General features: G+C 39.2%; 2 protein-coding genes across 2 annotated transcripts in view; one reads left to right on the top strand and one right to left on the bottom strand.

Moving 5' to 3' along the window:
* The window catches only part of CEP85L (centrosomal protein 85L), a gene marked incomplete at both ends in the record, with an annotated part of 122,943 nt that overhangs the window by 47,396 nt on the left and 50,166 nt on the right, over window positions 1–25,381 (top strand). Inside the window, one exon of the mRNA XM_081998174.1 lies at window positions 3,213–3,979. Within this exon, the coding sequence (XP_081854300.1) occupies window positions 3,213–3,979 (767 nt within the window). The remainder of the gene's footprint in view (window positions 1–3,212; window positions 3,980–25,381) is intronic.
* Window positions 16,635–16,793, bottom strand: PLN (phospholamban; the record flags this gene model as incomplete). Its single annotated transcript, XM_081998175.1, has 1 exon — window positions 16,635–16,793. One exon carries the CDS (start codon window positions 16,791–16,793, stop codon window positions 16,635–16,637), a length of 159 nt encoding a protein of 52 aa, XP_081854301.1.

Below are 25,381 nucleotides of genomic sequence, written 5' to 3'. Positions count from 1 at the left end.
CGGGGCTTAAATTTAGAGTAGAACAAGGGAAAATTACAATCTACTGTGTAAGAATAACTTTGTACTCCAATAAAAAGAAGTGGAGGAAATCATATACTTCTAACTGTTACTGGTTTCAATTCTAGTCACCTACATGCAGTCTTCAAACATTAAGTCAGTATTTCAGACTGAAAATGCTATATTAAATACTACTATAATTTTTTTTTGTATGGAACTGTATTAAACTTTTACAGATACATGCATACAGATAGGGTTTCTTCTCTTCCCTTTCTCTTGCAGTTGTGACATTTCTACTCGTAGAAATCTGCATAGCCTAAAACATAGGTCTCCGCAGTCAGTCTCTTTTTGAATCCTAATATATTCTATTTTCTTTGGATATAAAAAAGCCTGTGGCTGCTTCCTTCACAGAACTGACTTTGTGCTGTGTCAGATTCAGCTTCTCGGTAAGGTAGAGTACAAAAGTTAGTTTGCTTGAGTGTTACAAAGGCAGCAGCCTCTAGCTAAGGAGTACCTGTAGAAGAGGAGGTGCATTTCTTTCTACTGTGTGTTTTCCTCCCTATTCTCCCGAGGAGAGCAGGAGTCTCTCCCTGCTCTTCTGCTGAATGCTCCCAGAAAGCAGGATTCTAACCCTGTGCTTTCCATCTCATATATATATGTATATGTGTGTATATATATATATATATATGTATATGTGTGTATATATATATATATATATATGTATATGTGTATATATATATATATGTTTGAGACTCCAGCTCCATCATGTCATAGACCTTTTTCACCTTCTTGTCACTGCTTTGACATCCGCAGCCAGGGATGACCGAGTACCTTTATTGCAGAGCAGGGCTGGAAGCTGGCAGCACCTGCTACGCAGAGCAGCAAGATGTACCTGATTTGTAGCTGCTATTTATGCAGGTACCTACTGTGCTACGAGGGAAATCAGAGCTGAGAGAAGCTGAGACTGCACCTGGCAGTGGCAGATTGGTTATGGGTGGTGGGCATATCACAATTTTGGGAACTTGTAGTCTTGCATACTACTGTCTCCACTGCTGCAATAGCTGTGGGCACAAAATGTGTTTGGTCAGAAGAGCGTGATTCCTTCCACATGAAATGGGTGTATGGCCTTCTGTCTTCCTCTTTAACATGTCCCATCTCTTAAGCAATATAAAGACAGAGGAAGAAGCCAAGGAAAATGTTTCTCTCTGCAGTATAGAATTTTTAAGGAAGAAGTGCAAGGAGGAGGGAAGGTCTTTCTTTCATCTTGTGTGTAAAAAATGGTACCTCACATTTATTAGCAATGTGATCCTTCAGATAACAAGCTGCTCATATTCTCTCCGTTTTACTTTCTCTAATGTGAGCATTCTGTGTGTATCTTATGGCCATCATCAGCACGCTTAAACGCATTAAACTGTTGGTCCATTTCAACCAGCTCTGGCAGTTTTGTCAAGTCTTAGCTGTGTTCTGTAACTACTGTGAAAGTAGGCAGCTAGGTAGAGGCAAGAGGCAATATGTGAACTTCTGCTTTGAAATGGGAGGGTATCTGGTGGGGCAGTGACACATTAGGAGGCAGGAAGGCTTCAGCAAGAATTTACCTTCTTAGGAGCCCCGGCTCCTTTAGGAGGCAGAAGACAAGTATGTAATAAACAGGTATCAATCAAGGAACTGTTTATTATTTTGTGAGCTGTAATACATTTTTCTCATGAAGAGTGTGGCTGTAGGGCCACTCTTATTTTGTGTTGTGCTGCAAGTGCAAGGAGAGAGGAAATGTGGTCCCAAATAAGGAGGAGTATGCAAGTTGTGGGTAAGGTTATCTTTATTTGGATATGTAGAAAAACAAGTGCTGCCATTTTAAAAAGTTGTTGTACCCTTGGAAGCTCTCTTCTTTTTCCTGTTGGTGGCATGGTATATTGAGTCAAATATATCCTTTGAAAGTGTGTCCAGTTAATAATGTGTTCTGGCCTTCACCAAATCACATTAACCTAGTCTAGCCATCAAATTGGGTATGTCAATTGTACTTCTAGAGCAGTTGATTTTTTTTTTTTTTTCTTTCTTTCTAATTGTCCCACTATGAACTCTTGTACCAGCTGACAAATCCCGAAGAAATAAGTTATCTCTAGGTTAGGATGCGAGAAATAAAGAAGAGTGTATCTGTCTTGCTCTTGGCAAAAAGAACCCCAAAAGAATCTTCTGATTAGAGCAATTTCATTCTGTCTATCTGCCATGAACCTAACAAATGGTATGAGCTTGCTAGGGTGCGGACATGTGACTTGGTGGGAGCTGATCCTCTAATGAGAGGATTAGCTGTTTATTTCTGGTTGTGCACAGCCTGTGATGCTAAGCACATGTCGCTGGGCATGTGAGAGGTCTCAGCCAGTCCCCAGTAACCTCTCCTTTACCCCTCTCATCTTTGCTGTTCCATCCCTTCCTGGGTATCACCTCACTGATTTCTCTGTTCGTATTATTTCATCTTGGGATAGATTTAATAAACAGTGCTACACACAGTTTCTGTGTGGTGTTGTATTTGGGTCTGTAAATAACACAACACCTAAATGGAACATAAAATTTTTCAGAACCTTGGGTTTTTTGTTTTGTGGTTTTTTTTTTGGTTTGGTGGTTTTTTTTTTTTTTTTGCAAATCACCTGGGGAAGCATAGTTTGAAATCATTGAGATCCAAAAGGGATGAATAATTCTGTTCCAAGAGGCCATCATTAAACTGGCTTGTTTCCAGCACTGCCATTTTACAAAGTGCATTTAGTGAATTGTCTGGCCTTTAAAAAATGAGAAGAGGGGTGATAGAAGAGGAACCAGTCCTGGGGCTCCTGAGATGTGATACCTCTGTCATTTGTGATAAGGAAGATACTTAAAACTGTGTGGGGTGGGGGAGAAATCCAGCCTGCCACCTTGAAGCTGGGGAACAAACACTGCGTTCTGCCCACAGCCTGGGAATTGTGCCTGGAGCTGCTGTTGCCATGGCTTAGTACAGATCTCTTTTTGTAATGATGACACCTGAGCAAAACAAATTTGAAAATCTCCCACTTTAATAGGTTTCCATTCTCATAATCCTGAATGATTCAGAAGACCCTATTTTGTCAAGAGATATGTTTCCTTCTATTTTTGCATTGCACTTTGATTTTGATGTTTTGTCCTCTGGGCACTGATGTTAATATGAGTTTTGTATTGTAATTATTTACATGATATATCTCTCTTCCCAGATCATTCAACTTCAAGTGGTACCTCCTCATTTAAGCCCAGCCGATCACTGGTTTCTATTCCTACTGCCCATGTGATGCCGTCTAATGCCAGCTCTTCACTTTCGAAACACAGAGAAGCTTTCAAGTCTGATGGCTCAAAATGGAGTACAAGCTTTGTACGGTCAGGAGGAGGCAGAAATCAGGGTGCCCTGGACAATTCTCTTGACATGAAAGATGCAAGACCTGTAAGAAAATGGTCCTCCTTGTCTAAACTCAGCTCACCAAATACCTTCAGCCAAGATGGTAGTAGTCATTCGGTGGACTCCAGGGCTAGTACAGACAAAGTTGTGTCACCGCAATTACGGACAAATGGTCCAAGTTGTTTGCATGACAGCATGGAGTTGCTAAAAATTGAGGACAAGGAAATGGGGAAAAAACGATCTTCTCTACTGGACTGCAAATACAAATTTGAAACGTGCAGCAAAGATGATTTTGTTTCAGATTCCTCAAGTAGGAGACATGCCTTAGACTTGACCTACAGTGCCTTACCTGAAAGCAAACCTGCGGCAGCCAGTTGTGAAGCTTTCGGACAGAGATACGCAACTCTGGGACAACAGGCTGTGAGTGGAGCTCCCATACAGCCAGCAGTGAGGACTCAAATGTGGCTCAAAGAACAGTTACGTGCAAATCCCCTGGACTGCAGGACTGCTGAGGAGCCCTACGGTGTAGCTGCATGGCATGTGCAGCAGCTTGAAGATTATAGAACAGGAGGTGAACAGCCTGTGCAGGTAAGGCTAAACCTTGGTGTTTGCTGCCATCGTGTGGTATCGTGTGTTTTTTATATATATATATATAACATCAGGCATTTTTTAATAAAATAGGAAAGGGGACAGGTTCTCTTAACTGGGTGATGGTATTTGTAAACTTTGACTTGGGATGCTGTTGCTTGTTCCTCAATATTACCTGAGTGCCAGCAGTTTTCTTCTGATACCCGCTTACAGTTTACTCAGATTCAGTGTGCCTGTCTATATGAGACTAGCATCTCTTTTTCTGAAGCTGGGCACAGTAAGATGTTCATCAAATAACATTTTCTGTAGCTCTTAAGAGAGTCTTTGGCCACAGTGTGGTGGGGGACTGTGACTGTACTTTGATCTGAATGGTTGTACAAAGAGGCTGCATTTATGCATACTGCAAGATTGAATATCACTGTCACTATGACTAGGATTTAAAAACTGAATTCAGTTTGATATTACTGCTTATTTTTCAACTAATTAGAATGAACTAATAGTAGTCAACTAGAAAACATCAGACATGTGGTTTTAAGAGACTGATAACTCTTTATAACATGACAATTCACAATCTTTGTTTCCAGTTCTTACCCTAATGGGAAAAGATAGCTTGTGAAGGAAGGCAGTATTTAAAATCTAAATGTTCAGGTTTACCTGTATAGGTAAACTTGACTTGCCAAGAAAATGACAAGCCGATTACAATATGGAGATTTTCCTGAAAGGCAGTTTAAGGTTAGACTAGGATATTGTCTGAGCAGAAATAATCTAGCTGTATGTGCAAATACCTGTTTTCTCCAGCCTGAAGATATGTTAAGTAATTTACAAAGAGTTGTGCTCAAATGTTGTTGTTTCTTCCATTGTGTGTGGAAGGAAAGACTGACAAGTCCTGAGGTTCTCAAGATCCAGTTTTGCTTTTAGTGATCTGGATTTTTAAAATTTTTTTTTTAACCTTAAACTTGAATCCGATTAATATGCCTGAATTAATATTAATCCTTAAGGGTCTCTAAAAACATTACCCTTATGACTACAGAAACCCTCATCTTTCTCTAAGCTTCTTGAAGATTTCAGTGTTGAGAAGTTACCCAGGTAGAGAGTGGAGGCTGAGGGGTCCTTTTGCAGCCAAAGTGATGGAAACAGGCTCACTACTGAGGCTGGGTCAGGGGCACTGCCAGCCTTGCTCTTGGCAGCTACTGGTGGCATTGAGGAGCACACGAGGGGTTTGAGGAGCAAAAGCAGGGTACTGTGGAGGAGGTAAGTCTGTCCATTCATTCAAGTCTTCCAGAACACCTGGGAGACATGTAGCTGGCTGCAGCCGTCAGCAGTGCTGTCTTGTGGGGTTTGCATCCACATTACTGTGCCTTGTGGTTCTCCTTTGGATTTAAATATACATTCAGAGTAAGCTTTATTTACTACTATCCTTCATTTAGGTATATGTCTCTTCACCATCTTTTATCTACCTTTCACAATACTTTGTTTAGGATGGGTGTTTCAGAAACTCTTACTTTTGTTTAGGTCAAAACGACTCCCAGCTTTTGTTTTTCATGTCTCAAAATTGCTTTCTCATTCTGATTGTGATTAAATACAGTGTCTCCTTGTATGAAGGCAAAGTTCTGTGTTTGAAACAGATGAAACCCTATATGTATTACTACAGTTTTTCAAAAACTTACGTTCATGTGGGTGTTGATGCCGAGCTGTGTTTTGAGAACAGAGCCAACAGGGGGAGCACAAGCATTATTTATCTTTTTGGCTGAATTTGTAAAATGGTGCTGCACCTTTTCAGGTTTTTTGAGATTATAAGATTATAGGATGAAGTTTTGCCTAAAATTGATTTTTTTTTTTTCTTGCTCCTGTTATTTTTATACCTGTATCGATATTGATAGATGTCTTACAGGATCCAGCTAGCATCTGGCTTAGGAACCAATGATCCTATCAGCTGTCCGGTTGGTCCTGGAAAATAGGAGAAGTCCTTGAAGCTGTGGCCTTTGCTCTGCTTACCCTGACTTCCCACTTGATCACAAGGTGGGGCCACAGGGAGTCTGACAGTAAGGGCACAAGGGCTGTGGAGGAGGTTTCTGGTGCCCTTAGCAAGCACTTTCATTGGTGTGATTTGGAGTTGCATTGATGAGCCTTGAAATGCGTTTCCTGTTACGATTCCTCAAGTGAGAAGATGTGGGTTTGAAATACAACCCAGAGAAACAGAAAGTTTTGAGTGCGTGCAAGAGCAATAAGCCTTTGGGCTCTTACAGGCATCCTCTGCTGGCCTTCCCTGCCTGCTGTGTCTTTCTGCCCAGAGGCTACAGCTGTAAGGAGGAATGAATCCAGAAGAGGTGAAAAAAGGAGAATGGTTCTTCCTGTCTTAACACTTGTTGCTTTTTTTTTTCCCCTCTTCTTCTTTTTAAAGAAACCCCAGCATAAGGATGGGGTAATCCTGGTTATATGTACAAATTAGGGAATGAGAGGCTGGAGAGCAGCCCCGTGGAAGAAGCTCTGGAGGTTTCGGTTGAATATGAGTCAACAGTGTGCCCTGGGTGCATCAAGCATGGCAAGCCAGCTGGTTGAGGGAGGTGGTTGTACCCCTCTACACTGCACTGGTATGGCCCTACCTCGAGTACTGTGTGCAGTTTTGGGCAGCTCAGTCTAAGACAGAAACTATTGAAGTGTGTCCAAAGGAGGGTGACCAAGATGGTGAGACATCTTGAGGGCAAGACCTGTGAGTATGCAGCTGATGTCACTTGGTTTGTTCAGCTTGGAGGAGGCTGAGGGGTGACCTCATCGCAGTCTACAACTTCCTCAAGGAGGTGCTGATCTCCTCTCTCTGGTGAGCAGTGACACGTGGAAATGGAGTGAAGCTGCATCAGGGGAAGTTCAGATTGGACATTAGGAAGAGGTTCTTCACTGAGAAAGGAGGTCAGTCACTGGAACAGGTTGCCCAGGGAAGTGATCATGGCACCAAGCCTGTCAATTCAAAGAGTGTCTGGACAACACTCTTAGTCATATGGCTTAGTTTTAGGTAGTCCTGCAAGGAGCAGGGGGTTGGACTCGGTGATTGTTATGAGTCCTTTCTAACTTGAGATATTCTATGATTCTATAATTGTGCTATGATATTTTTTCTTTCAAAGATCACCATATGTGCACCTGGGAACTGATAACGCTATTATTTCTGAGAAACTTAAGAAAACTACAATCCAAAGTGGAATATATACCTAGGAAAGAAAAAAAGCAGAAAGCATAAGATTTTGCTAGAGGAAGCTGGTGATTTATAAAAAGGGGAAAAAAAACCCACTTCTATAGAAGTTTTTTTATTTTTCTTTTCCACTTAGTAGGGATTATTTTTCTTATTTTGCTTTTAATAAATATGTATGCTGATGGAAATGCAGTGTTTTTAGCAGGACCGAAAAATTTAGTTTATTGTCCTTTGACTTTAAAACCACCATTGCCATGAACAGAGAACAAAATGAGTTTTGCTTTTAACTGAGAATCTAGAGCAGCTTTGTGTATCTTTAAGGTACAGTGGTGGAGTGAGACACTATAGAGGGCAGCTATCACTAACGAAGCAAGAATAGACTGCAACAATTTTCTGAGCTGGTTTTGAGGACTGATGGTTCAGGAACAGCTATTGCACTTAATAATACAGTCTACAAATAAATTTTTATGCCTTTACAGACTAGTATAGACAGTTTACCCCACAAAACTCTGAATTAGAGTTTATTTTATAAAATCAGGCAAGCTTTGAATTTAAGTTTACCATAAAGGATAATGTATTGCAGCCCTTAAAAGCTGTTCCAAAGTTTATCTCAAAATGAAGATTCTCTGCTTCCTTAATAGTCCTTGATAAATTTAACTGAACTCAGCATCTATCTGTTGGTTTTTTGTTATACTTTGGTCCCCAAATTAAAAAGCCTATAATGCAGCTTTTCTATTCCAATTGTAAACCATGACTTTTAAAATAGAATACTTACTGTACATTTTAAGGGAAGCTCAGTGTTGGGTAGAAGACCTACAGCTAGGCTGAGATTCTCTTTCAGGACATGTTCAGGTTTGCAACTCCAGAAAAGATGCTGTGGATCAACAGAAGGCCCCTTGAGAGAAGGTGCATCGTTCAGCTGTGGGGGTGATGTTTGTACATTTTGGAAAGAAGTCTCCAAGAAGGATTTGGCCTATGGTTATTTTGTAACATCATGGCGAGGTATATGAAAATTCTCTAGCTAATACATACTATTTAATGTATACCTTTTGAAGATAAACATTCTCCTATGCATTTCCAAGGAACAGATTTTAACAGTACTTCAATGCAAATAATTTCCATGCAGAATTTATATTTCACCGTGAACTTAATTATTTTCAGTGTACAGCTGATCTTTCAGCAGACATGACCATTGTAATAACCATTTTTTCTTTTTTTAACCTCCAAAGTAAGGAAGTGTGTGATTAGGCCTATCTTAAGGGAAAAAACACAATGTGTGACTGCAGTTTCTATTTACTGAACTGGGAGGCCATACAAATCTGGATGAAAAGGCTGTATGTTTTCATGTAAAGGCATTTCTTAAAGCCTATCTGAATGTACCTAGGTACATACTGTATGCTAGTCCAGAAACAAGGTTTAAAATGAAAGCATGCCTTTAAAATTGTGGGAGATTAGAAGAAGGGAGGCTTCAGAAGGTCACATATCTAGTTACTAGCTCTGTACATTGTTGTATGCATCACGTGATGAATCTCTGTTTTTCCAGTGTATAGGGCATCTGTATGATTTCTTGATGGTGTGTTAACTTGTGTCAGAATATAGCAGAAATAATAGATGAAAATTGCTTAAGTGCATGTTTTTCCTTTAATGTATCTGGTTTACTGTTTTTTTCTTTAATGAGGGAAACACTGCCTTGTTCATACCATGTGTATACAAGTTATTGGAAATCAAATTATAATGCACTGAGAAAGTTAGAGATACTACAACAATCTTCATTTCAAAACACAGAAGGAAGTAAACTGCATGCATACCTAAACATTGGTAAACAAAAGTTGTAAAACTTTAATTGAAAGAAAGTAGTATAGCATTCTTCAAATAATCTTGTTGCCACATAAAACTTTTTATTCTTAAATGTCAGCTCAAAACTACTTTTTTCTTGTGATCCTGGCAGATCAGAAAACTAAACCGGATTAATGTCAACGTTTTTCCTGTCACATTTTGATGGAACCATACTTTTCAGCAACTAAAACTTTTTAACATGAAGAATTACCACCTTTAGTTAACAGAGCTAATTAGAGATCCTTCACTGTGAGCCACAGTTAAGCTTTCATGTTCTGTTCCTTTTGCTGTGAAGTTGGCAGTCCAACAACTGGGATTGCGTTCATTACTGTGCATATGTGGGCTCAGGCTGGAGTAAGCGCTAGCAGACAATGGGAAACTGAACTTGGACCGTGCTTGATTGCAAAAAGAGACTTGGCATTGGTTAACTCATAACCTGCCAATTTTATGTTGTCTCGGGAGAAGGCATGTTTCAGTTTCATCAGCGTGTTTCAACATATGTTGTAGATTCTGTAATTTTCACTGCTGGCTGAGAGGAGGCTGCTGGGGTTGTTTCTTGGGGTTGTTTCTATAAGCTAATGGCAGAGCTTCTTATAGACTTCGTTTGTATGTAGTTTTGGATCTGGAAGTACATGATTGTTGTTGGCAGTAGACTCGTCTTTCTCCTTTTATTAAAAAGGCATATGTAATTTTTATTTTTTGTCAGGGCTATCTCATTTGTCCAGTTTTAGCTATTAAACTGTCACAGTGGTTTCCCTAAGATAGGGAAACTTTTGAATATAGAGAAGAGCATACAGACAATAAGCTTTGTACAAGCCCAAGCAATGTATCAGTGAATTGCCATTTTGTTGGGAAAACCATATTTATTCTTCTTTAGACTAGGGTGGGCTTCATATCAGTTTCTGTGGTTGTGGTATGCTTCATGCCATTTATGTCAAGCAGCAGCAGAAATCCTCCTAAATAATACATAACTGTGTAACTGTTACAACATATATCCCTTGCATATACATTTACAGATTTTTTTTTTTTTTTTTTTTAGCAGAATATTTCAGGATTATCAAAATAAGTGATAAAGTGCTTATGGTGATATAGCTGTGCAAAGTTTTCTGCTTTAAATGCAAACAGACAGGAATTGATACTACTACATCAACATTAAAAAGCTGTACGTGCATAGTTTGCAGAAGCTATTTTAAATGTTCATTGCACATATTTCAGAGCAGGTGAGAGAGAAGCTTTCATTTTGACTATCTGTGCTGCCCCAGCTAGTGTTGCCTAAGCTTTGGAGCAGGTAGCATAGAGTGGAATATGGATGCCTGTTAGTGGTAGAACTCGCATAAACTTTCTGTTTCCCTGGACATACTGGCTTTTTCCTGTGAAAAGTCTTTTTGTAGAACCAATTTAGATGGGTCTTTCCAGATAACTGAACCACTCCAAAACAACAGTAATCATCTGGAAATCCTGAGTGTGAACATGAGTAAATCAGCTCTGTAATACATTTAGCACTTTTGAGAAGTGCTGGATCAACAGTATACGTGCTGAATCAGGGATGTGCTGTTGGGGATAAAAAGCTGGAAGCTGGGGCTTCCCCCATCCCATGAGCAACATCTGCCTCTTTAGCATGTGTGCAAAAGACTGCTATATATGTATGTATGGTGTTAAGTTTACTGTACAATGCGTATGTGTCGGTGCACTTTGTTTCCACGTTGTACTTGGGAAAGAGAGATGCTAAGAGTAAGCTGTTTGGCCCCAGTCTGGCCACCTTCTTTCCCAGCATATCTCAGGTGCGTAGAGTTACCTTCTGGGCAAGTAACTCTAGCAAAAGCAAGCTCTTCTTGGTCACTGTCCTTCCAAGGGGCCCATGGGGAATGTACATCATCCTGTAAAGGACCGTGGAGGAAGGTCCTGTAAGAAGCTTATGCTGTATGCTTAATGTGAGAGCAAGCTATGGACTGGGTGATCGCACTGGCAGGCAACAAGTTGGATTTCAAATACGGCTTGGGAGCTCCCACGCTGCACACTTGACCTGTGCATAAGTGTTAAATCCGGCTTATTGAGGCTGTAGTACGCTTCTTGGGTTTGTGCAGATGGACTTACTGCTGGTGTACATGGCAGTGTTAGGGGCTTCATAGGCAGAGTTATGATAATCCTTGTTAATGGTCGTTCGTTTTTCAGTTGCTTTGGTGGCTGCTTCTTTTGATACTGTTGGATGACACTTAATGGCTTCTGGCTTTTAAGGTGTTGCTGTGAACCATAGGCGTCAAAAAAGGTGTAACTAAGAATTACGCTTTCATATTTAAACTTAATTTACCCTCATCTCAGCTGCTGCAAGCTGCTTTTCATGGATATCCATGTTTCCATCTACAGCATCTCTGCTTTTGCTCTCCACAGGTAATTTGATGCGCACTGCTGGTGTTTTGTTCTGTCTTCCTGCTATAGCCGTGTCATTCCCCATGAAGCAAATGTTCTACGGAAATCCCATTTTAAAAATTTGATTTCTGCTGTCCCCTTTACAGAAATGATGTTCCTTGAAGGCTGCACATCTTTTGAGATCTTTAAATACAGGTCAGCTGTATCAGTGAGCAAACTACAGTAACTGCTGATGCAAACTTGGATTTCCTCATGTACTCAGCAAGGCTGTAGATGCTTTCTTTACTCAATGGCAGGTAGAAAATTGTGTGCAGCTTTTAGGATCACTTTCCGATTAAGTAAGTATGTGAACACTTTCTCTAATTGTCAGATATTTCAGTCTATGCAGTCTTTGCATATTTTTTTTCAGATAGTTTTGAAGTGTCTATGTTATCATTGAAAAACCCTCAAAACATGATTTGAGAAGGAAATGAAGCCTCTCAGAAGTTCACATGAGCTTCACAAGGATAAATGCGAGCACCAGAACCAAGACAATAAGCAGAAAATTGAGTAGCAGGTTGAGACCTCTGTTGTTAGCAAGATCCATAACGTGCATCTGTCTACCCTCTTGTGCTTGCAGCAGACTCTTGATTGTAGCTTTGGGTTGCTCCTTCAGTAGTAAGAAATGTAGATTCACATGAATTTCATTGTATCCTCAGCTGTTTACCTGTTTTTAGCTTCTGCCACTTAAGGAAAAATGTTTGTTTACAATAACTAGATCCCCCCCCCCCCAAAGGAACCTGGATGATCCTACAAGCCTTTTTTCAAAATACCTTAAAAAAAATTAAAAAATAACATTCAAGTTAATGATAGCTTTCATTTCACTACTGAAGAACTTCTGAAGAACTGATTAATGGAGGAAGAACTTGAATTTTACACAGTTTGGCTCTTTAGTTACTTTTTTAAATGTGTGTGGTACTCTTCAGGCCTATTTGATTTTTCAAAAGAATGACTGTTCTCCAGACCGTTGCAGCAATAGATTGTTGAAAATTTGCTTTTAAAAGCTATCTGGAGGTGCAGAAAACAGGAGAACTTTCTCATCTGGGCAAAGTACCTCTGTTAATAGGAGTGTTTCCTACTCTTCGGGCGTTTGGCATCGTGCAGTACAGTTGGCAGTGTTTTGCCAGCGGTGTGCTGTGTAGGATTCATTGCAGCTTTGCAAATGCCTTATTAAGAATCAAAATTGTGCTGGCAGAGGGTGCATCCTTAGTGCTTTTAGTAGCACATATGCAATAGCTTATTTTAAGATAGTATTAATAACTTGGCAATCGTGTTTTAAATATAGAAATATATATGTAAATGAAAGAAACAAATAGGACCACTCAGCCCTGACAGTGAAATGTTGCCAAAACTTCCTTTCAATAACCAGCTAAGTTTTTAGGGAAAATCACAAGAGGGCAGTGTTTTATAGTTTCATATTTTATACAAAAATCGAACTTTTGGCATTCTTTTATCTTAAAAAATAATAACGGCCTTATAAAGCAATCAGTTTGACTAAACTGTCAGCTATTACAATAAATCTAGGGCCTGTTTTAAATAATTTAAATTACCAGGGTTCTTACTGTGATGAACATCAGTTTTTAAAGGAATCCTTACAAATATGTTGTTCTGTTTTTAATCCTTACAGTGAACAAGAGGTGTTCACTCATCTTCTTCCATAACCAAAACATTTTATTATTTTTCCAGTTTTTAACATCTAGGTTAAAGCTCGGAGGACTACGTTTGTTCTTAAATAAAAGATATCTATGGATCTTGTAGGACTTCACAAATACTTTCTAATTGTGTTTTGACAGTCACTATTTATGAATAGCCATACAAAAACAGGCATCTGATCTGTAATCTGTAGTATATTAGTATGCTTCCAGATAGTAACAAGAATACTGTCTAAATGAATGTGTTCATTACTCTGCTCTAATTTTGGCAGAGAGGATATAGGTAAAGTACATCTCAGCAGGCGTGTGTATGTCTGACATGATTATTGTTATGCGTGTGGTTGTAGCAACACTTACGTACAAGTTCTTAATGGTGAGGGGTGGGGCAAACATTCTGTGCATGTTTTGAGAAAAACTCTCTTTAAGACTATTTTACAATCGTCTTTCCACTGAGTGGTTCAGTTCTGTGAGTAAGGGCAGTTGTTGCTAAATTGATGCAGAAAAGTTAACAAATGCAAATACCTCCCACTTTCTAAAATGCCTTACTGACTGTCCTTCATCAGAACAAAATTTCAATTCTGAAATGGGTCATGTCTTCACCTAGAGAAAAAAGGGTAGATAAATCAATTTTTGCTGAATAGCTGGCTGACGAGACATATCTTTAAAACCAACATATTCTTGTTCCTGATTCAGCTCTTTCCTAGTGTAAAATTGCCACGGAAATTTGTCATTTGTGTTTTTGGAGGAAGAGTAAGACCAGATTATTGCCTGTTTAACTTTATTCACTCTGTGTGTGTGTGAAACGAACTTCGCAAAAAGATGTAGCCCTGGGTGGAGTGGGACAGAGAAATGAAAACTTAATCCAAGCTACATGCTGTGTTTGGAATTTTTATTATGGCTCATGAAAGTAGTGAACTTTTTGATTACACTCTCAGAAAATTCATTAGGATCGCTTATATGCACTATTTGGTGAGTGTAAATTAAGTATGTGTAAGTGATCTGGACATTGCAAAATAGGCAAGATTACTGTTGAAAACTAAAACAAAAAGAGGTATAAAGAATTAGAAAGCTGTGTGATCTCTAGCTCTTTTTCACATAACTTTAATGAGTAGATGATAGAATGGATGCTTCTTTCTAAATGGAATTGTATTTAAGTATCTTATTTTACATATTAATATATTTCAAGCAGTCATTTTAATAAATAAAAACACAGTAGTTGTTAGTTTTAAAGCCCATCTAAGTATACAAAGAAGATTGTACTATGTACAAAAAGTTTTGTGTTTTTTTTTTAATCTCTAGATTCAGTTGACACTTAGTGATGTAGAGGACAGTAGCCGCTTTTCAGATCAGCAGAACTGTAAGACACAAATGAACCATACAGTATGTGCAATTTATCTGCATTCCTGTAAAATAACAGTAGGACTTCCAGTTTATTTTATACCTTTGTTTTGTTCTTGTTTATTTATTGGTTTTTCAGGTACATAAGAGAAAAATGGTAGGTTTGTTTTTATGGAGGGGTGAGTATTTTTTTAGCAACGCTTTACTTTGGCTTATATACTGTACTGGTTTGCGAAACTTAGAATCCCAACATATTCTGAGAATGTATGTGCTGATATTTTAACACTTTTTTTTCTTCAGGAAGGTTTTTTTTTTCTTAACCCCACCCACCAAAGTGCACTTTGTGGCTTTTCTTAAGAAGAAGGATTAATAGGGAAAGTGCATTTACTAACATCTCATGCGTTTGTGCGAGTGATCAGAATGCATGAAATGGAAATTGAGACTTCCACTGACAGTTCAAATCAGTGATGTTCATGTACTAACTTGCCAGTGGGAGTGTGTGTTGCCAATCTCATCAGTGCTTGCCTTAATCCTCATACAGTAAAGACCTAATTTCCTCTAGTGATTAACCTTATTTCAGAGGTCTGGTCTCAGCATATCTATTTGCCAGTTAAGAAGTGCATCACTACTGGGCTTGCTTGCGTTCCACTGAGTACATAGTTTTTTCAAAGTTTTCTTCCCTTCCTGCTCAGCTGTTTATTGTCAACCCCCATTCATGGAACATTAAGTCTTAAAGGCAGAATAAAAGATTAAGATATACTTGTTCTGATTTTCTGTAAGATTGCATACATAGGGTGCTATAGAAAGATGCCTGTTTAAAAAATAGATGTCTGTTTGACCTCTGTCTACTGACTCTTGAGCTTTCTTTAAATTTGAAAACTGTATAAAGTTTCTAGGAACTTAGCTTAATACCAGCAACACAGGAGGGTTAGATCTTGTTACTGACAACTGCTGGAGTAGGAACTTCATCTTCTCTGTGTATAGACAGTGGTTTACATGTTGTAAAGACAATTCTGCAATGCTTTCCCTCCAGTGCATAATTGTTTATCATTTATTTTATTTTTTTATGTATCATTTATTTTACAAAAATACTTGATGGTTCTCTAATAGGCAGTTGAGGGTGGTCGTGTTAATTGTATTTGTGTGATACACTTCAATCACAGCAGCAAGGGTGACCTAAAACTTTCTTGTTACCATATCGGATATAAGCCACCGTGAGTGACATTGGCAAATACCAAGTTTTCTGTAGTTTTAAACTAAGGAGATATTGCATAAATTACATCAGGCTGTAATAAATTTGTATGAAGCCAAATGTTAAGAACTCTCAGAAATATTTTTGAATTTTTGAGTTGTGCCAATTGTCATGCCAGTTAAATGACTACATAAAATTTAAATCTTTGATACCAGTGTTGTCGTGTTAATTTTCCACAAAACATAGCAAAAAAACTTTCCAGATGTCACTTAGTTCTGTAAAGATGTATCTACTGAAAAATACTGTCAATGAAGTTGTCTTTTTCTTTTCCAGATCCAAGTTGCGTGTGTGTGTGTGTATATACACATATATATACACACACATACATGTTTGTGTATATATATATAAGATCCCTTAAATAGGGAGAAAAGCATATGAAATAGTTTTTATTTTGGGGTTATAAGACATTTTTGAATTATTCTCCTATTCCCTTAAAAACACTAAACCAATTTGAATGCCTTCAGTTGATAATGCAGAGATGCAGCACCTTTGAAGTAAGCAGAGCAGAAATTTTTCCTAGGATGCGTTAAGGGCTGTGTGCCTGTAGATCTTCCTTGGGCAGACACGGGCCAAATTTGCAACCCTTCCAAAGGCTTAAGAATTTTCAGAGAAACCTAAAAACAATTAGGTCCCCCAAAAGTGAAGTTGCTGTTTGTGTGATCTAGCTAAAATGTTGAGGAACTTACCAACTCCATGAAGAGCCAGTACTTTACCCCATTCAGAAAAGACATCTCTTGATTGAGACAGACAAATTAGGTCATGCACAACTTTGTAACAACAGGCTCTAAACACTGTTCTGCACAGAAGTAGTGGGTTTTTAATACATGTAGCAGGTAGTAAGAGAATAGTGCGATGGTTGGCATACAGCTCTAGTCCAAGTGCTAGCCCCTCTCACAAGAGGATCCTTGCATTGGGAGTTGCAGGTGTAGGTCTGTCTTCCCTCTGGGGTGACTTTCCTAGAGGACAGTGCAGAGAAGTGCTGGAACTTCAGAGGAGCATCACAATGATACAGATCAGCAAGAGGCAAATTAAAATCAGGCAGAAATTCACAAAGAGCTCTTGGAGCCTTTGGCGTGCTTGTGGGTTGACCTCAATAGTTGAGGCTCTCCTCAGAGCAGAGCGGGTTATGTATTGGACCTTCTCCATGGCAACAAGAAAGCAGAGGGCACAAACCAGAGGTTTTAGGAGTGCAGGAAAGAAGAGAAGTTGTCAGGAACAGTGCAAAGTGCCTATTATCTTCTCTTTTTGTTTTAGACAGCCTTTGTGGAGCTGGGAAAGCAGGAAAGTGAAGAGTTAGAAATGCAGAAGTGTATTGTTGAGTGCAAATGGAGATTATTTTAAAGTTCTAAAAAGCCTGAAGCAAATAGGTTGCCTTTACAATACTTTTACTTTAAAACAGGAGTTTTAAAATTTTTTCAGGTTTAGCTTTGTGCTATATTGTGCTTCTCTTCCTGAAGGCTGCTCCTGAGCACCTGCTTCTTAGCAGTGGTGGGGAATTGTAAAATGAAAATTATGGGTATGTGGTATTTACTCAGATCATTGCTTTAGATCCTCACCTCTCCAAGCTTCACAGTCTGTAAAAAGGCCATGACTCATTTCCATCCCACCCCCCAACCCCCCAAGCTTTATGCGTTCAAGCACATGTGAAAGCCTGATGGTACAGCTACAGTCACAGACCTTTCAGCCAGGAGATCTGGATATTACTTGCTGGCTGTTAGTGCCCCAGGCAGATAATCTGATTTACCGGTGCCTGCCTTTGGAAGGGAGGAAAAGAAATCTTATTGAAGGATTTCCATTCCAAGTAAAAAATCCTTATGGTGTGTAATTAAAAGCAAATGAATCACTGCTATAGTGAATTTTAGTAGTATGTTTTTCAACAGACAAAACAAGAGTAAGCAGTAATTTTTTTTTTAATACATGTAGGACCACATGTTACAAAATTTATGTGCAAAGGCAGAGGACTGCTGTGAGGAACAAAATCAAGCATGTATATAGCTTCGTCCCTTAAGTGAGTGTTTTATTTCAAGTGTATTTTTCCCCTTTTTAATGGCAGATGGGAGCACAGGGTGTCAGTTGTCTTAAAACTCCCCAAAAGTAGTTGCAGCGTAAAAACCCTCCTTTACAAACCTTCTATGGCAAGAAGCTGGCTTTGATATATGCTTGCTTAGCTCATAGCAGGCTGAATTTGATAGGTGCTATCGCAATGTGAAAAATTGGTTTTCAAGATGATGATGATGATGATGATGATGATATATACATCTCTCAAACTTCGGTCTTAAAGCTGTACTTGCCCCTAAATGTTTTATGAATTTATATCATGATCATATCCTTGATAGAAGGCCGCCTCTTTTTTGTGGGGAGAGGGAAGGGGCAATAAATGAAATTCCTCTCTACTCGTATATGTGACATAAAGGAAAACATTGCTTCAATATCTGCTGTCCAAATTACTTGATGATCCTGACTGAATAAGACATAATGTTGTTCATGAATTTTTCTTTAGATGTGGCTAAAATAGAAAAACCTTAAAATGAAACAGAAGTGTCTTTCAGACTCTTCTTTTTTAGTCCTTCCATGTGGGACTGTAGAGTCAAATGGTGCTGTATTAGCAGCTTTCAGTTCAGTGGCAGTGTTGGTATTTAAAAAGAGACTTTTAAAAGAAACCAGATTACACTTGTATATTTTAATACCTTTAGAGCATTCCATGTGATGACATCTTCTCCTAAAACTGAACTTCAGATTTTGTTATGATGTTTTGAGCTATAGTTGATCTTAACTTTATTGCAAACAAAACGCACACCAGGAACTTACTTTCTTAGTGACTGTAATTTTTCAGCTTTGTTTGACTTCACGCTGTACCTGTTTTTTGTCTATTTAGGCAGTTAAAGTGCCTGCCAAGTATATTCTGCTTAGCTCTTTGCTGGTCACTGTCTGCCCTAAGTGCAGTAAAGGCAAGACATGCACAGGAATTCTCAAGTGACTTGGCTGAAGACACATTCGTTCTCCCAGCCCAGTATGTACTGGGGTGCATTAGGCTGTTTATCCTCTTCTAGACAAGGCATGGTAGGTGAACCACTAATGGATTTACACTACTACAGAAAAGTTTGTGTAACTAGTTTGTGTGATGGACACTGCACAGAGAACAGTATTTCCTGTGGATGACTTCATCACAACTTGTTGTGTCATTTTTTAATGTAGGAGTGTACAACCTGTGGTCTTTGGGCTGTGAGTTACCTGCTGCAGCAACATACCCAGCTTTTTCCAGGCTGCTGTATTTCATGGGGCCCTCAGAAGGACTTGAGCAGCATGAGTTTTTACCAGGGTATATACACAAGAAGTCCACTTCTGTGTACAGCAATAGGTTTACTGTACACATGCTAGTACCTGCACTGCTGTGTTGCTGCATATGTTTCACTTGCATGACTTGGGGCAAGGACCTGGGGCTTTGAAGTGCTTCCGTAAAAGGCAATATTAACTGGTTGGGTATCACAGATGCAAGGCCACCACAGGTGAGGACATACGGTGAAATCTCTCAGGGAGGGGAAAAAAAATTATTCTTCTCTTTGGAATGACTGAGGGAGCAGGCAGTAGGTCAGATGGCTCAGCTGAGCGGTCACACATCAGCTGTTTGAGAACGTACATTACCAGACACATGATAAGAAAGGATCTTAAAAAAAGGAAGGTAGTGTAAGTTAAAATGTGTACCTTTTATGGCTAGAAAACAGTGTAGAGAAGAGATGAGGAAAGGTCAAAATAGAGTAACTTGGTCGTCTTGCTTTAAAAGCTCATACGGAATTGGAAATTTTTAAAAGACATAGATGTTGTTTTACCTACTAAGCCTGTCTGTGGGTCAAGTTTTTTTGTAAGCAAAGGAAGCAAATTCTGTGTCTGTATTTCAACAAGTTTGTCTTTAAAAGTGCATGACTTCAACTAATAAACACATACCTTGCTTGTTAATCCTCCATGGTGCTGTCACCCACCTAAAGTGTACATAGAGAAAAACAGATTCAGTAACACAGCTGCATATGGGTGGCTATCAAGGTCAAAGTGGACAGCCTGAAATATAATTACGCTGAAACGAAGGTTGATCGTTGCCACGAATTGGAGCTGTTCTCTGCTGTTTAGTCCCCAGTCTGTGTTTCAGGTCAATATTAAGAAGTGTTATGCATGTACACACCACTTCTTGAAAGGAAAGTGCAGCAAAAGGGCAAACTGTATTTGACTTTTTAAAGTCAGTGTTACTTGTGTGACAAGACTGAGTATGGCACAAGAGAAACTGTTGGCTGCATTGCTATGCAGTTGTGTTTAGTCCAGTGCTGTTAATGGATGTGAAAGGCTCGTCTTATGCACGGCGCAAATCTGCAGGAAGAGGACATGTGGCTGACCCCATAGGTTACTGTGTAGGGGATCCCCTACACCTGGTGCCCTAGAATGAGTCACCGATCACAATTATTTCTTCCTTCTTCACTGACATGTGACTGTGTCCCTGATTTGTATTCGGTTATTTTTATCTCTGTTCCTGGGTGTCCTTCACAATGAGAGGAGGTATGTGACCAAAGTGAAAACTGTGGGCCACACTCGTTCCTGGTGCAACTGCACTGACTCTATTGAAGTCACATGGGATAAATTTGGCTCCTTTGAAAATGCCACAGCAATTTTAGACGCAGCCTGTTTCCTGTCATATGTTTACTAAATGCAGCAGTGATATCAGTGGAATAGAAGAGGTTTGACATATTTGATTTGTTGCTGTCCCATACGACCAAGTGAAGCCTTAAAAAGGCGTTGTTAAAATGTAATGTTGCATAAAAGTCTATTGCACAGATTTTTACAATGAGATGTCTCCGAAACCCAGGAATTCAGTTTCATCAAATGTCTTAATAACCATAACCATAGGGATGCAAAAAGTACCATCAAGTTATGTGATCCTTGGTCTAATACATGTTTAGCACTGTTACCTGGCCTAAGAAATTCCTGTAGCTGTTTGTGTGATACTCCTAGGCAGGAAGAGGCATTCTCTGCATGTTCAGAGGAAGTAAGTTTAAAGATTTGTGTGTATAGTGCCAAAGCAAAGAACCCTGCATGTTTGACTAAATGCTGTGAGTTGAATTAAACCTGGAGCCCTTTGTCACCCTTGTCTGTGGCTTGTGTGGTGCCCAGAGGAGAAGACATTGCAGAGTTCTAAGGCTCTGCCTGTGCACAGCAGCTGCAGTTGATGTGTAGGCATGTTTGTCATCATCACTGGCTGTCGTGTGTTAATGTGTATCTCTTATTCCAAGTTGCATTGCTGTGGTTTGGACCCTGCTGTAAAATACCTCCTCACAGACAGTGTGGAGTCACTGCAGTTGAGACCTCCAAGTCTGAAAAATCTCCTTGTTTGTGTGAGAAAGATGAGGTGTGAGAAGGGGGTGAAGAAGGAAGCAGTCTGAATTAACTCTAGACACCTCTAGAGGGTCTCACTATTGTCAATTTAGTTCACTACTAAAAGTTACCAATGATAAAACAGAAGTTTCTTACAGGTTTTTAAGTACATAAAGGTATGTCCTAATTTTAGATTTTTGTTCTTCTTAGGAAAAAAATAAATAGTATGGACGTGACTTGCTAGGATTTACCCCAGCAGCTGGATTTTGTATTTACCTATGCTAGGGATGCAGAATTCTGCTGCTTGTTCTGATTTTAGGCTGAGAATTGCACTAGGCTGTTGTGTTAGTGAAGAAGGGTATTAAGGGTATTAGCCAATTCCACAGCTTGACTGCAGAAAAAGGAAAGCTGATTTTTTAAATATTTCTTTTTAAGAAGAAAGTATAAAAGGGGAAAGAAAGAGCTGGAGGTCAAAAACAGACTGGGGTGGGTGAAGGCAAGAATGCAGAAAATAGTGCAGAAGAAGACAGATTGAGAGAGGAAAGTAGAAGAAAATGAGTAGAGGAAGAAAGTGGGAGTGTGGAAAAAGAGCAAGGAATTGTGCAAGAGGAAAGACAAAACTGCAGCTGGAATACATTAAGTCATCGAAGAGAGCTAGAGACTGACTAGTGGCATATAATGTTATTTTTTTCAGTCACACACAGAAAACTTGTCCTTAGGATGGGGGAAGAAGCAACAATTCAGCTCATAAAGCTTGGGAAGTGCTGGTAACAGGAAAAGCAAACTCATTTTATCCTTTTTACCTTTTGTTTTGAAGTCCTATTTTGTACTGAAGCGTCAATATTTTTCATGTGTTTGGGAGAGGATAGGGGAAGGCGCACACTTTAATTTAGATTCTTCCCTCCACCCCCATATTAATTCACTCCTTTTACAATCTTCCTTTTGACTAGTTTTGTTCTCAGTGTACTAGAAGCAAGATCATCAGTAAGAGCTTTACTTGTATTTCAAGTCCATGGGAATACGAAAGGTATAGATACCAAGAAACTACACTGATTAATAGTTGAACACAGCAGGTTTGGCATTTAGTTTCTGAAAGTTATCCACGTACCTTGTGGATACCTGGGACTTTTATCTGTGTGCTGGTCCATTAGAGTATTGTGGGAGCTAATGCTTTGGGCCACTTTTTCACTCTGGGTTAAATTTGCTGCAGGACCATGCGGTGGGATGTTGGGCAGGTGCTTTAGCCTCCATACTCATCTGTTCCCCTAATCAAAGTAAGAAGTAGAATAACACTCTACTTTTTCCTGTCTGTTGGTACGATTTTCCTTTTACATAGTAACTTTCTTTTAGGAAATGAACTCTTTTCTCCACTGCACACACTGAGCACTTCACACCTTGTTGTTACAAATTAGGTTTTAGGTTCTAGTGGTTCATCTGACACTACTTGTTAATAGGAAATGGGGTAAATGCAATTTGAACAGAAGTAAAAATTGAAATGCATCTAGCGTATTTAAAAGGTAGAAGTGGAAGGGGATGTTTCAAGTTGTGTTCTTAACCTTTTTAGCAGCTCAGGGAACAATGACATGGCATGGATTGAAAGAAGAATATAGTAGGTAAATTCAACTTCTGAGAAGTAACTTGTTGCAAGGAAAGTTCTTTTAAGCGATGTATCAATCTCTAGAAGGCAAAAGCAATCTTCCAGTTCTAAAGTGTCTTCTAGTTTAGGGTGCGTAACATTACTTCCCTGTGGGATTTTTTGTTTCTCCAGTTGGGATATTTTTCTATTCCTAAATCAAATTATTCTTAAAGTAAATAAAAAGCTGCACTTGTAGCTGTGTAGGCGTATCCCATACATTTTTGTCTCCTGGTGGTCTGAAAAGATATGTGAAAATCACCTTTACACTATCTGATTACAAACTGATTTTAGTGAGTTTCATACTGTACTGTGAAGACAGTATATTCCTGACCTCTTCAGAGGATGAGAAATAAATGCAACTTTTAAAAATAGAAATGTGGTGTATACATAGATATGAATCTCTCTAAATACAAGTAACATAGTTGTCTTGACAAATGAGTGGCAGAAAACTGTTATTTGCTGTAAATTAAATGCAGTATTTCACATCTGATTTGTAACGTTTGTCAGCTGCTTATGTAGTACATGCTTCTGTCATGACTGTTGGCTGTTGTTACTCAGGGTTTGCACGTCTGTGACATGGGATGTTATCGGTGTGAAATCTTTAGATTTAACTTAACAGCTGAGCCACACTGTCATCTACTTTAAATTACCTAATTCTGTGACAGGATAGAATTCAGATGAAGGGGTGTCTAACCTGCTGGAGCTATGGATGCATTCCAGTAAAGGGCTGCCTACAGCAGTGCAATTTCTTTGTGTATGTTCAATCTGTGTGTGCGTAAACTCTGTATGTTTGAAGGTGCGTGTATGCAGTGTATGTGTATGCACTGCAGTGTATGCAGGAGAAAGATTCTGTGCATGACAGAATAAACCCAAATTCCTCTCTTCACTTAAATACATTTTACGTAACTTTAGCCTTGAAAAAAACCTGTCTTTCTGTCAGAATCTTCTTGCTTGTTTTGGGCACTGGTTTGAAAGCACCAGGAGGTCTGAAGTGCTGCTTCTGCCTAGTGGAAACTGCTTCTAGAGAACTTCATAATAGGTTGTTTGCCTTAGGAGTAACAGGATGTCCAGACACTTTCAGTACTTGTCTATTCAAAACTGGCACAAGGCTGCTGAGCACAAAACCAAGCACCTGCATGTATTTTTCCTTGATGCCTACCAGTCAGTAATAGGAAAAGGAATTAGGCGTGTCTGTTCAGTAACAGGGTAAACATGTCTCAGAAGATTAAGGTCTGTATTAAGTCTGTCTTTTCTAAAACCAGAACCGTAACTACATATAAGTAGTAATGTGTGAATTCATGGAAGGGGGGAACATGATTGTAAGGAGGAGAAATTCATTAGTGACCTACAGATTCACAAATTGTATTTCTTTTAAAAATATTTTTATATCTAAATATTAAAATGCCCATTATGTGACATGTTTCTGTTTGAGAAACCTTTTTTCGTTTGGAGTGATTTTTAAAGCTGATATTGCATTATGTTGTACAGTGTGTACGCACTTCCCTTAGTTGGAAATAAATGGATTACTTTCTGCATTTGAAATTCAGTTCATGATGTAACAAATCCTAGCTAAATTATTTGTCTGGTTTTAGAATCATTCTAGGACAAGTTTGGCAGTTACAATGGCCAGCAGGACGAAATAAACCTTTAAGGGAATCCACAGCAAAAATGTTCTATGAATTCTGTAGCTTGAACTGAAACTTGAGTAATATGATAGAATTTCGGTTCTAGTACTGCTATAAACTGCTTAATTTTTTTCGTTAAGGGTACTTTTTCATCATAAAGGAAAAAAGGTTTGCCATCAATGTGCTATATAAGCAAAGTGCTTTTCTGAGTTAAAAGGTGAAAGATTTACCTTTGGTTGGGCTGTGGATAGACAGCTTTGGGGAAACGAAATTGTCCCTGCAAAACTTTAATTACTCTCTTTGTAGATTTTATAGTAAAAAACCAAAAAAGATCCAAACCCACCCACAAAACAACAACAAAAACCCCAACCCACACACCCCCACCAAATTAAATTTAAAAGGAGGGACAAAGGTCTGAGGGAAATGAGAGATTCTCACTCTCTGGTGTGATGCTACCTATATAAATCGCTTACCCAAGGACAGCTAATGTCCCACCAGCATTAGAAAAATCTCAGTTGTCTTTATTGTCCCTAAAGGATGTCCCCCACAGCATTATATTTTTGACTCAGAGCTGTAATAGCAATATTTTTGATAAACATTTATAACCAGCTGCTAATTTGAGTAGAGGAGTTTATGTAGTAAACTACAGCTACAGTGCCTCGCTGTGAGAATTAAAAAAGAAGTGGTTCCTTACCTGTGGTGTGACTGTTAGTGAAGCAGAGAGGAGCCTGTTTGGGGCTACGGGAAGTGTCTGTAGATCTCTGGCAACTTGTCGGAGTCTGTGACCAAGTTGTGGGAACAATTGAAGTAGGCTGAGTGGAAAAAAATAACAAAAGTTTCAGAGGCAGGACTGCCGGTGTCATTCAGCAGCTTGCAAGTTGTGATTGGTCCCATTTCTGCCTTCTGACCCAGGCAGTCGCTCCTCTAAACTTGTTCACAGCAGTAATATATTAAACATGGGCAACAACATTCTTCTCGTGGAGGGAACTGTGTGCCAGGGAGACCACCTGTGCAGCCACAGGGTGAAAGAATTTGGGAAGCGGCACGCTTCAGTGGGGTAGCAAAGGGAGCTGCTTGCTTACACCCTGCCTTTTCTTAAACAAGAACTTAAATGGGAG

This window comes from Phaethon aethereus (genome assembly GCF_964289735.1).
Source record: "Phaethon aethereus genome assembly, chromosome: 3".
In the NCBI taxonomy this organism is placed as follows: Eukaryota; Metazoa; Chordata; class Aves; order Phaethontiformes; family Phaethontidae; genus Phaethon; species Phaethon aethereus.
The sequence above is the reverse complement of the archived record's forward strand: the minus strand, read 5'-3'. Positions and strand labels throughout refer to the sequence as shown.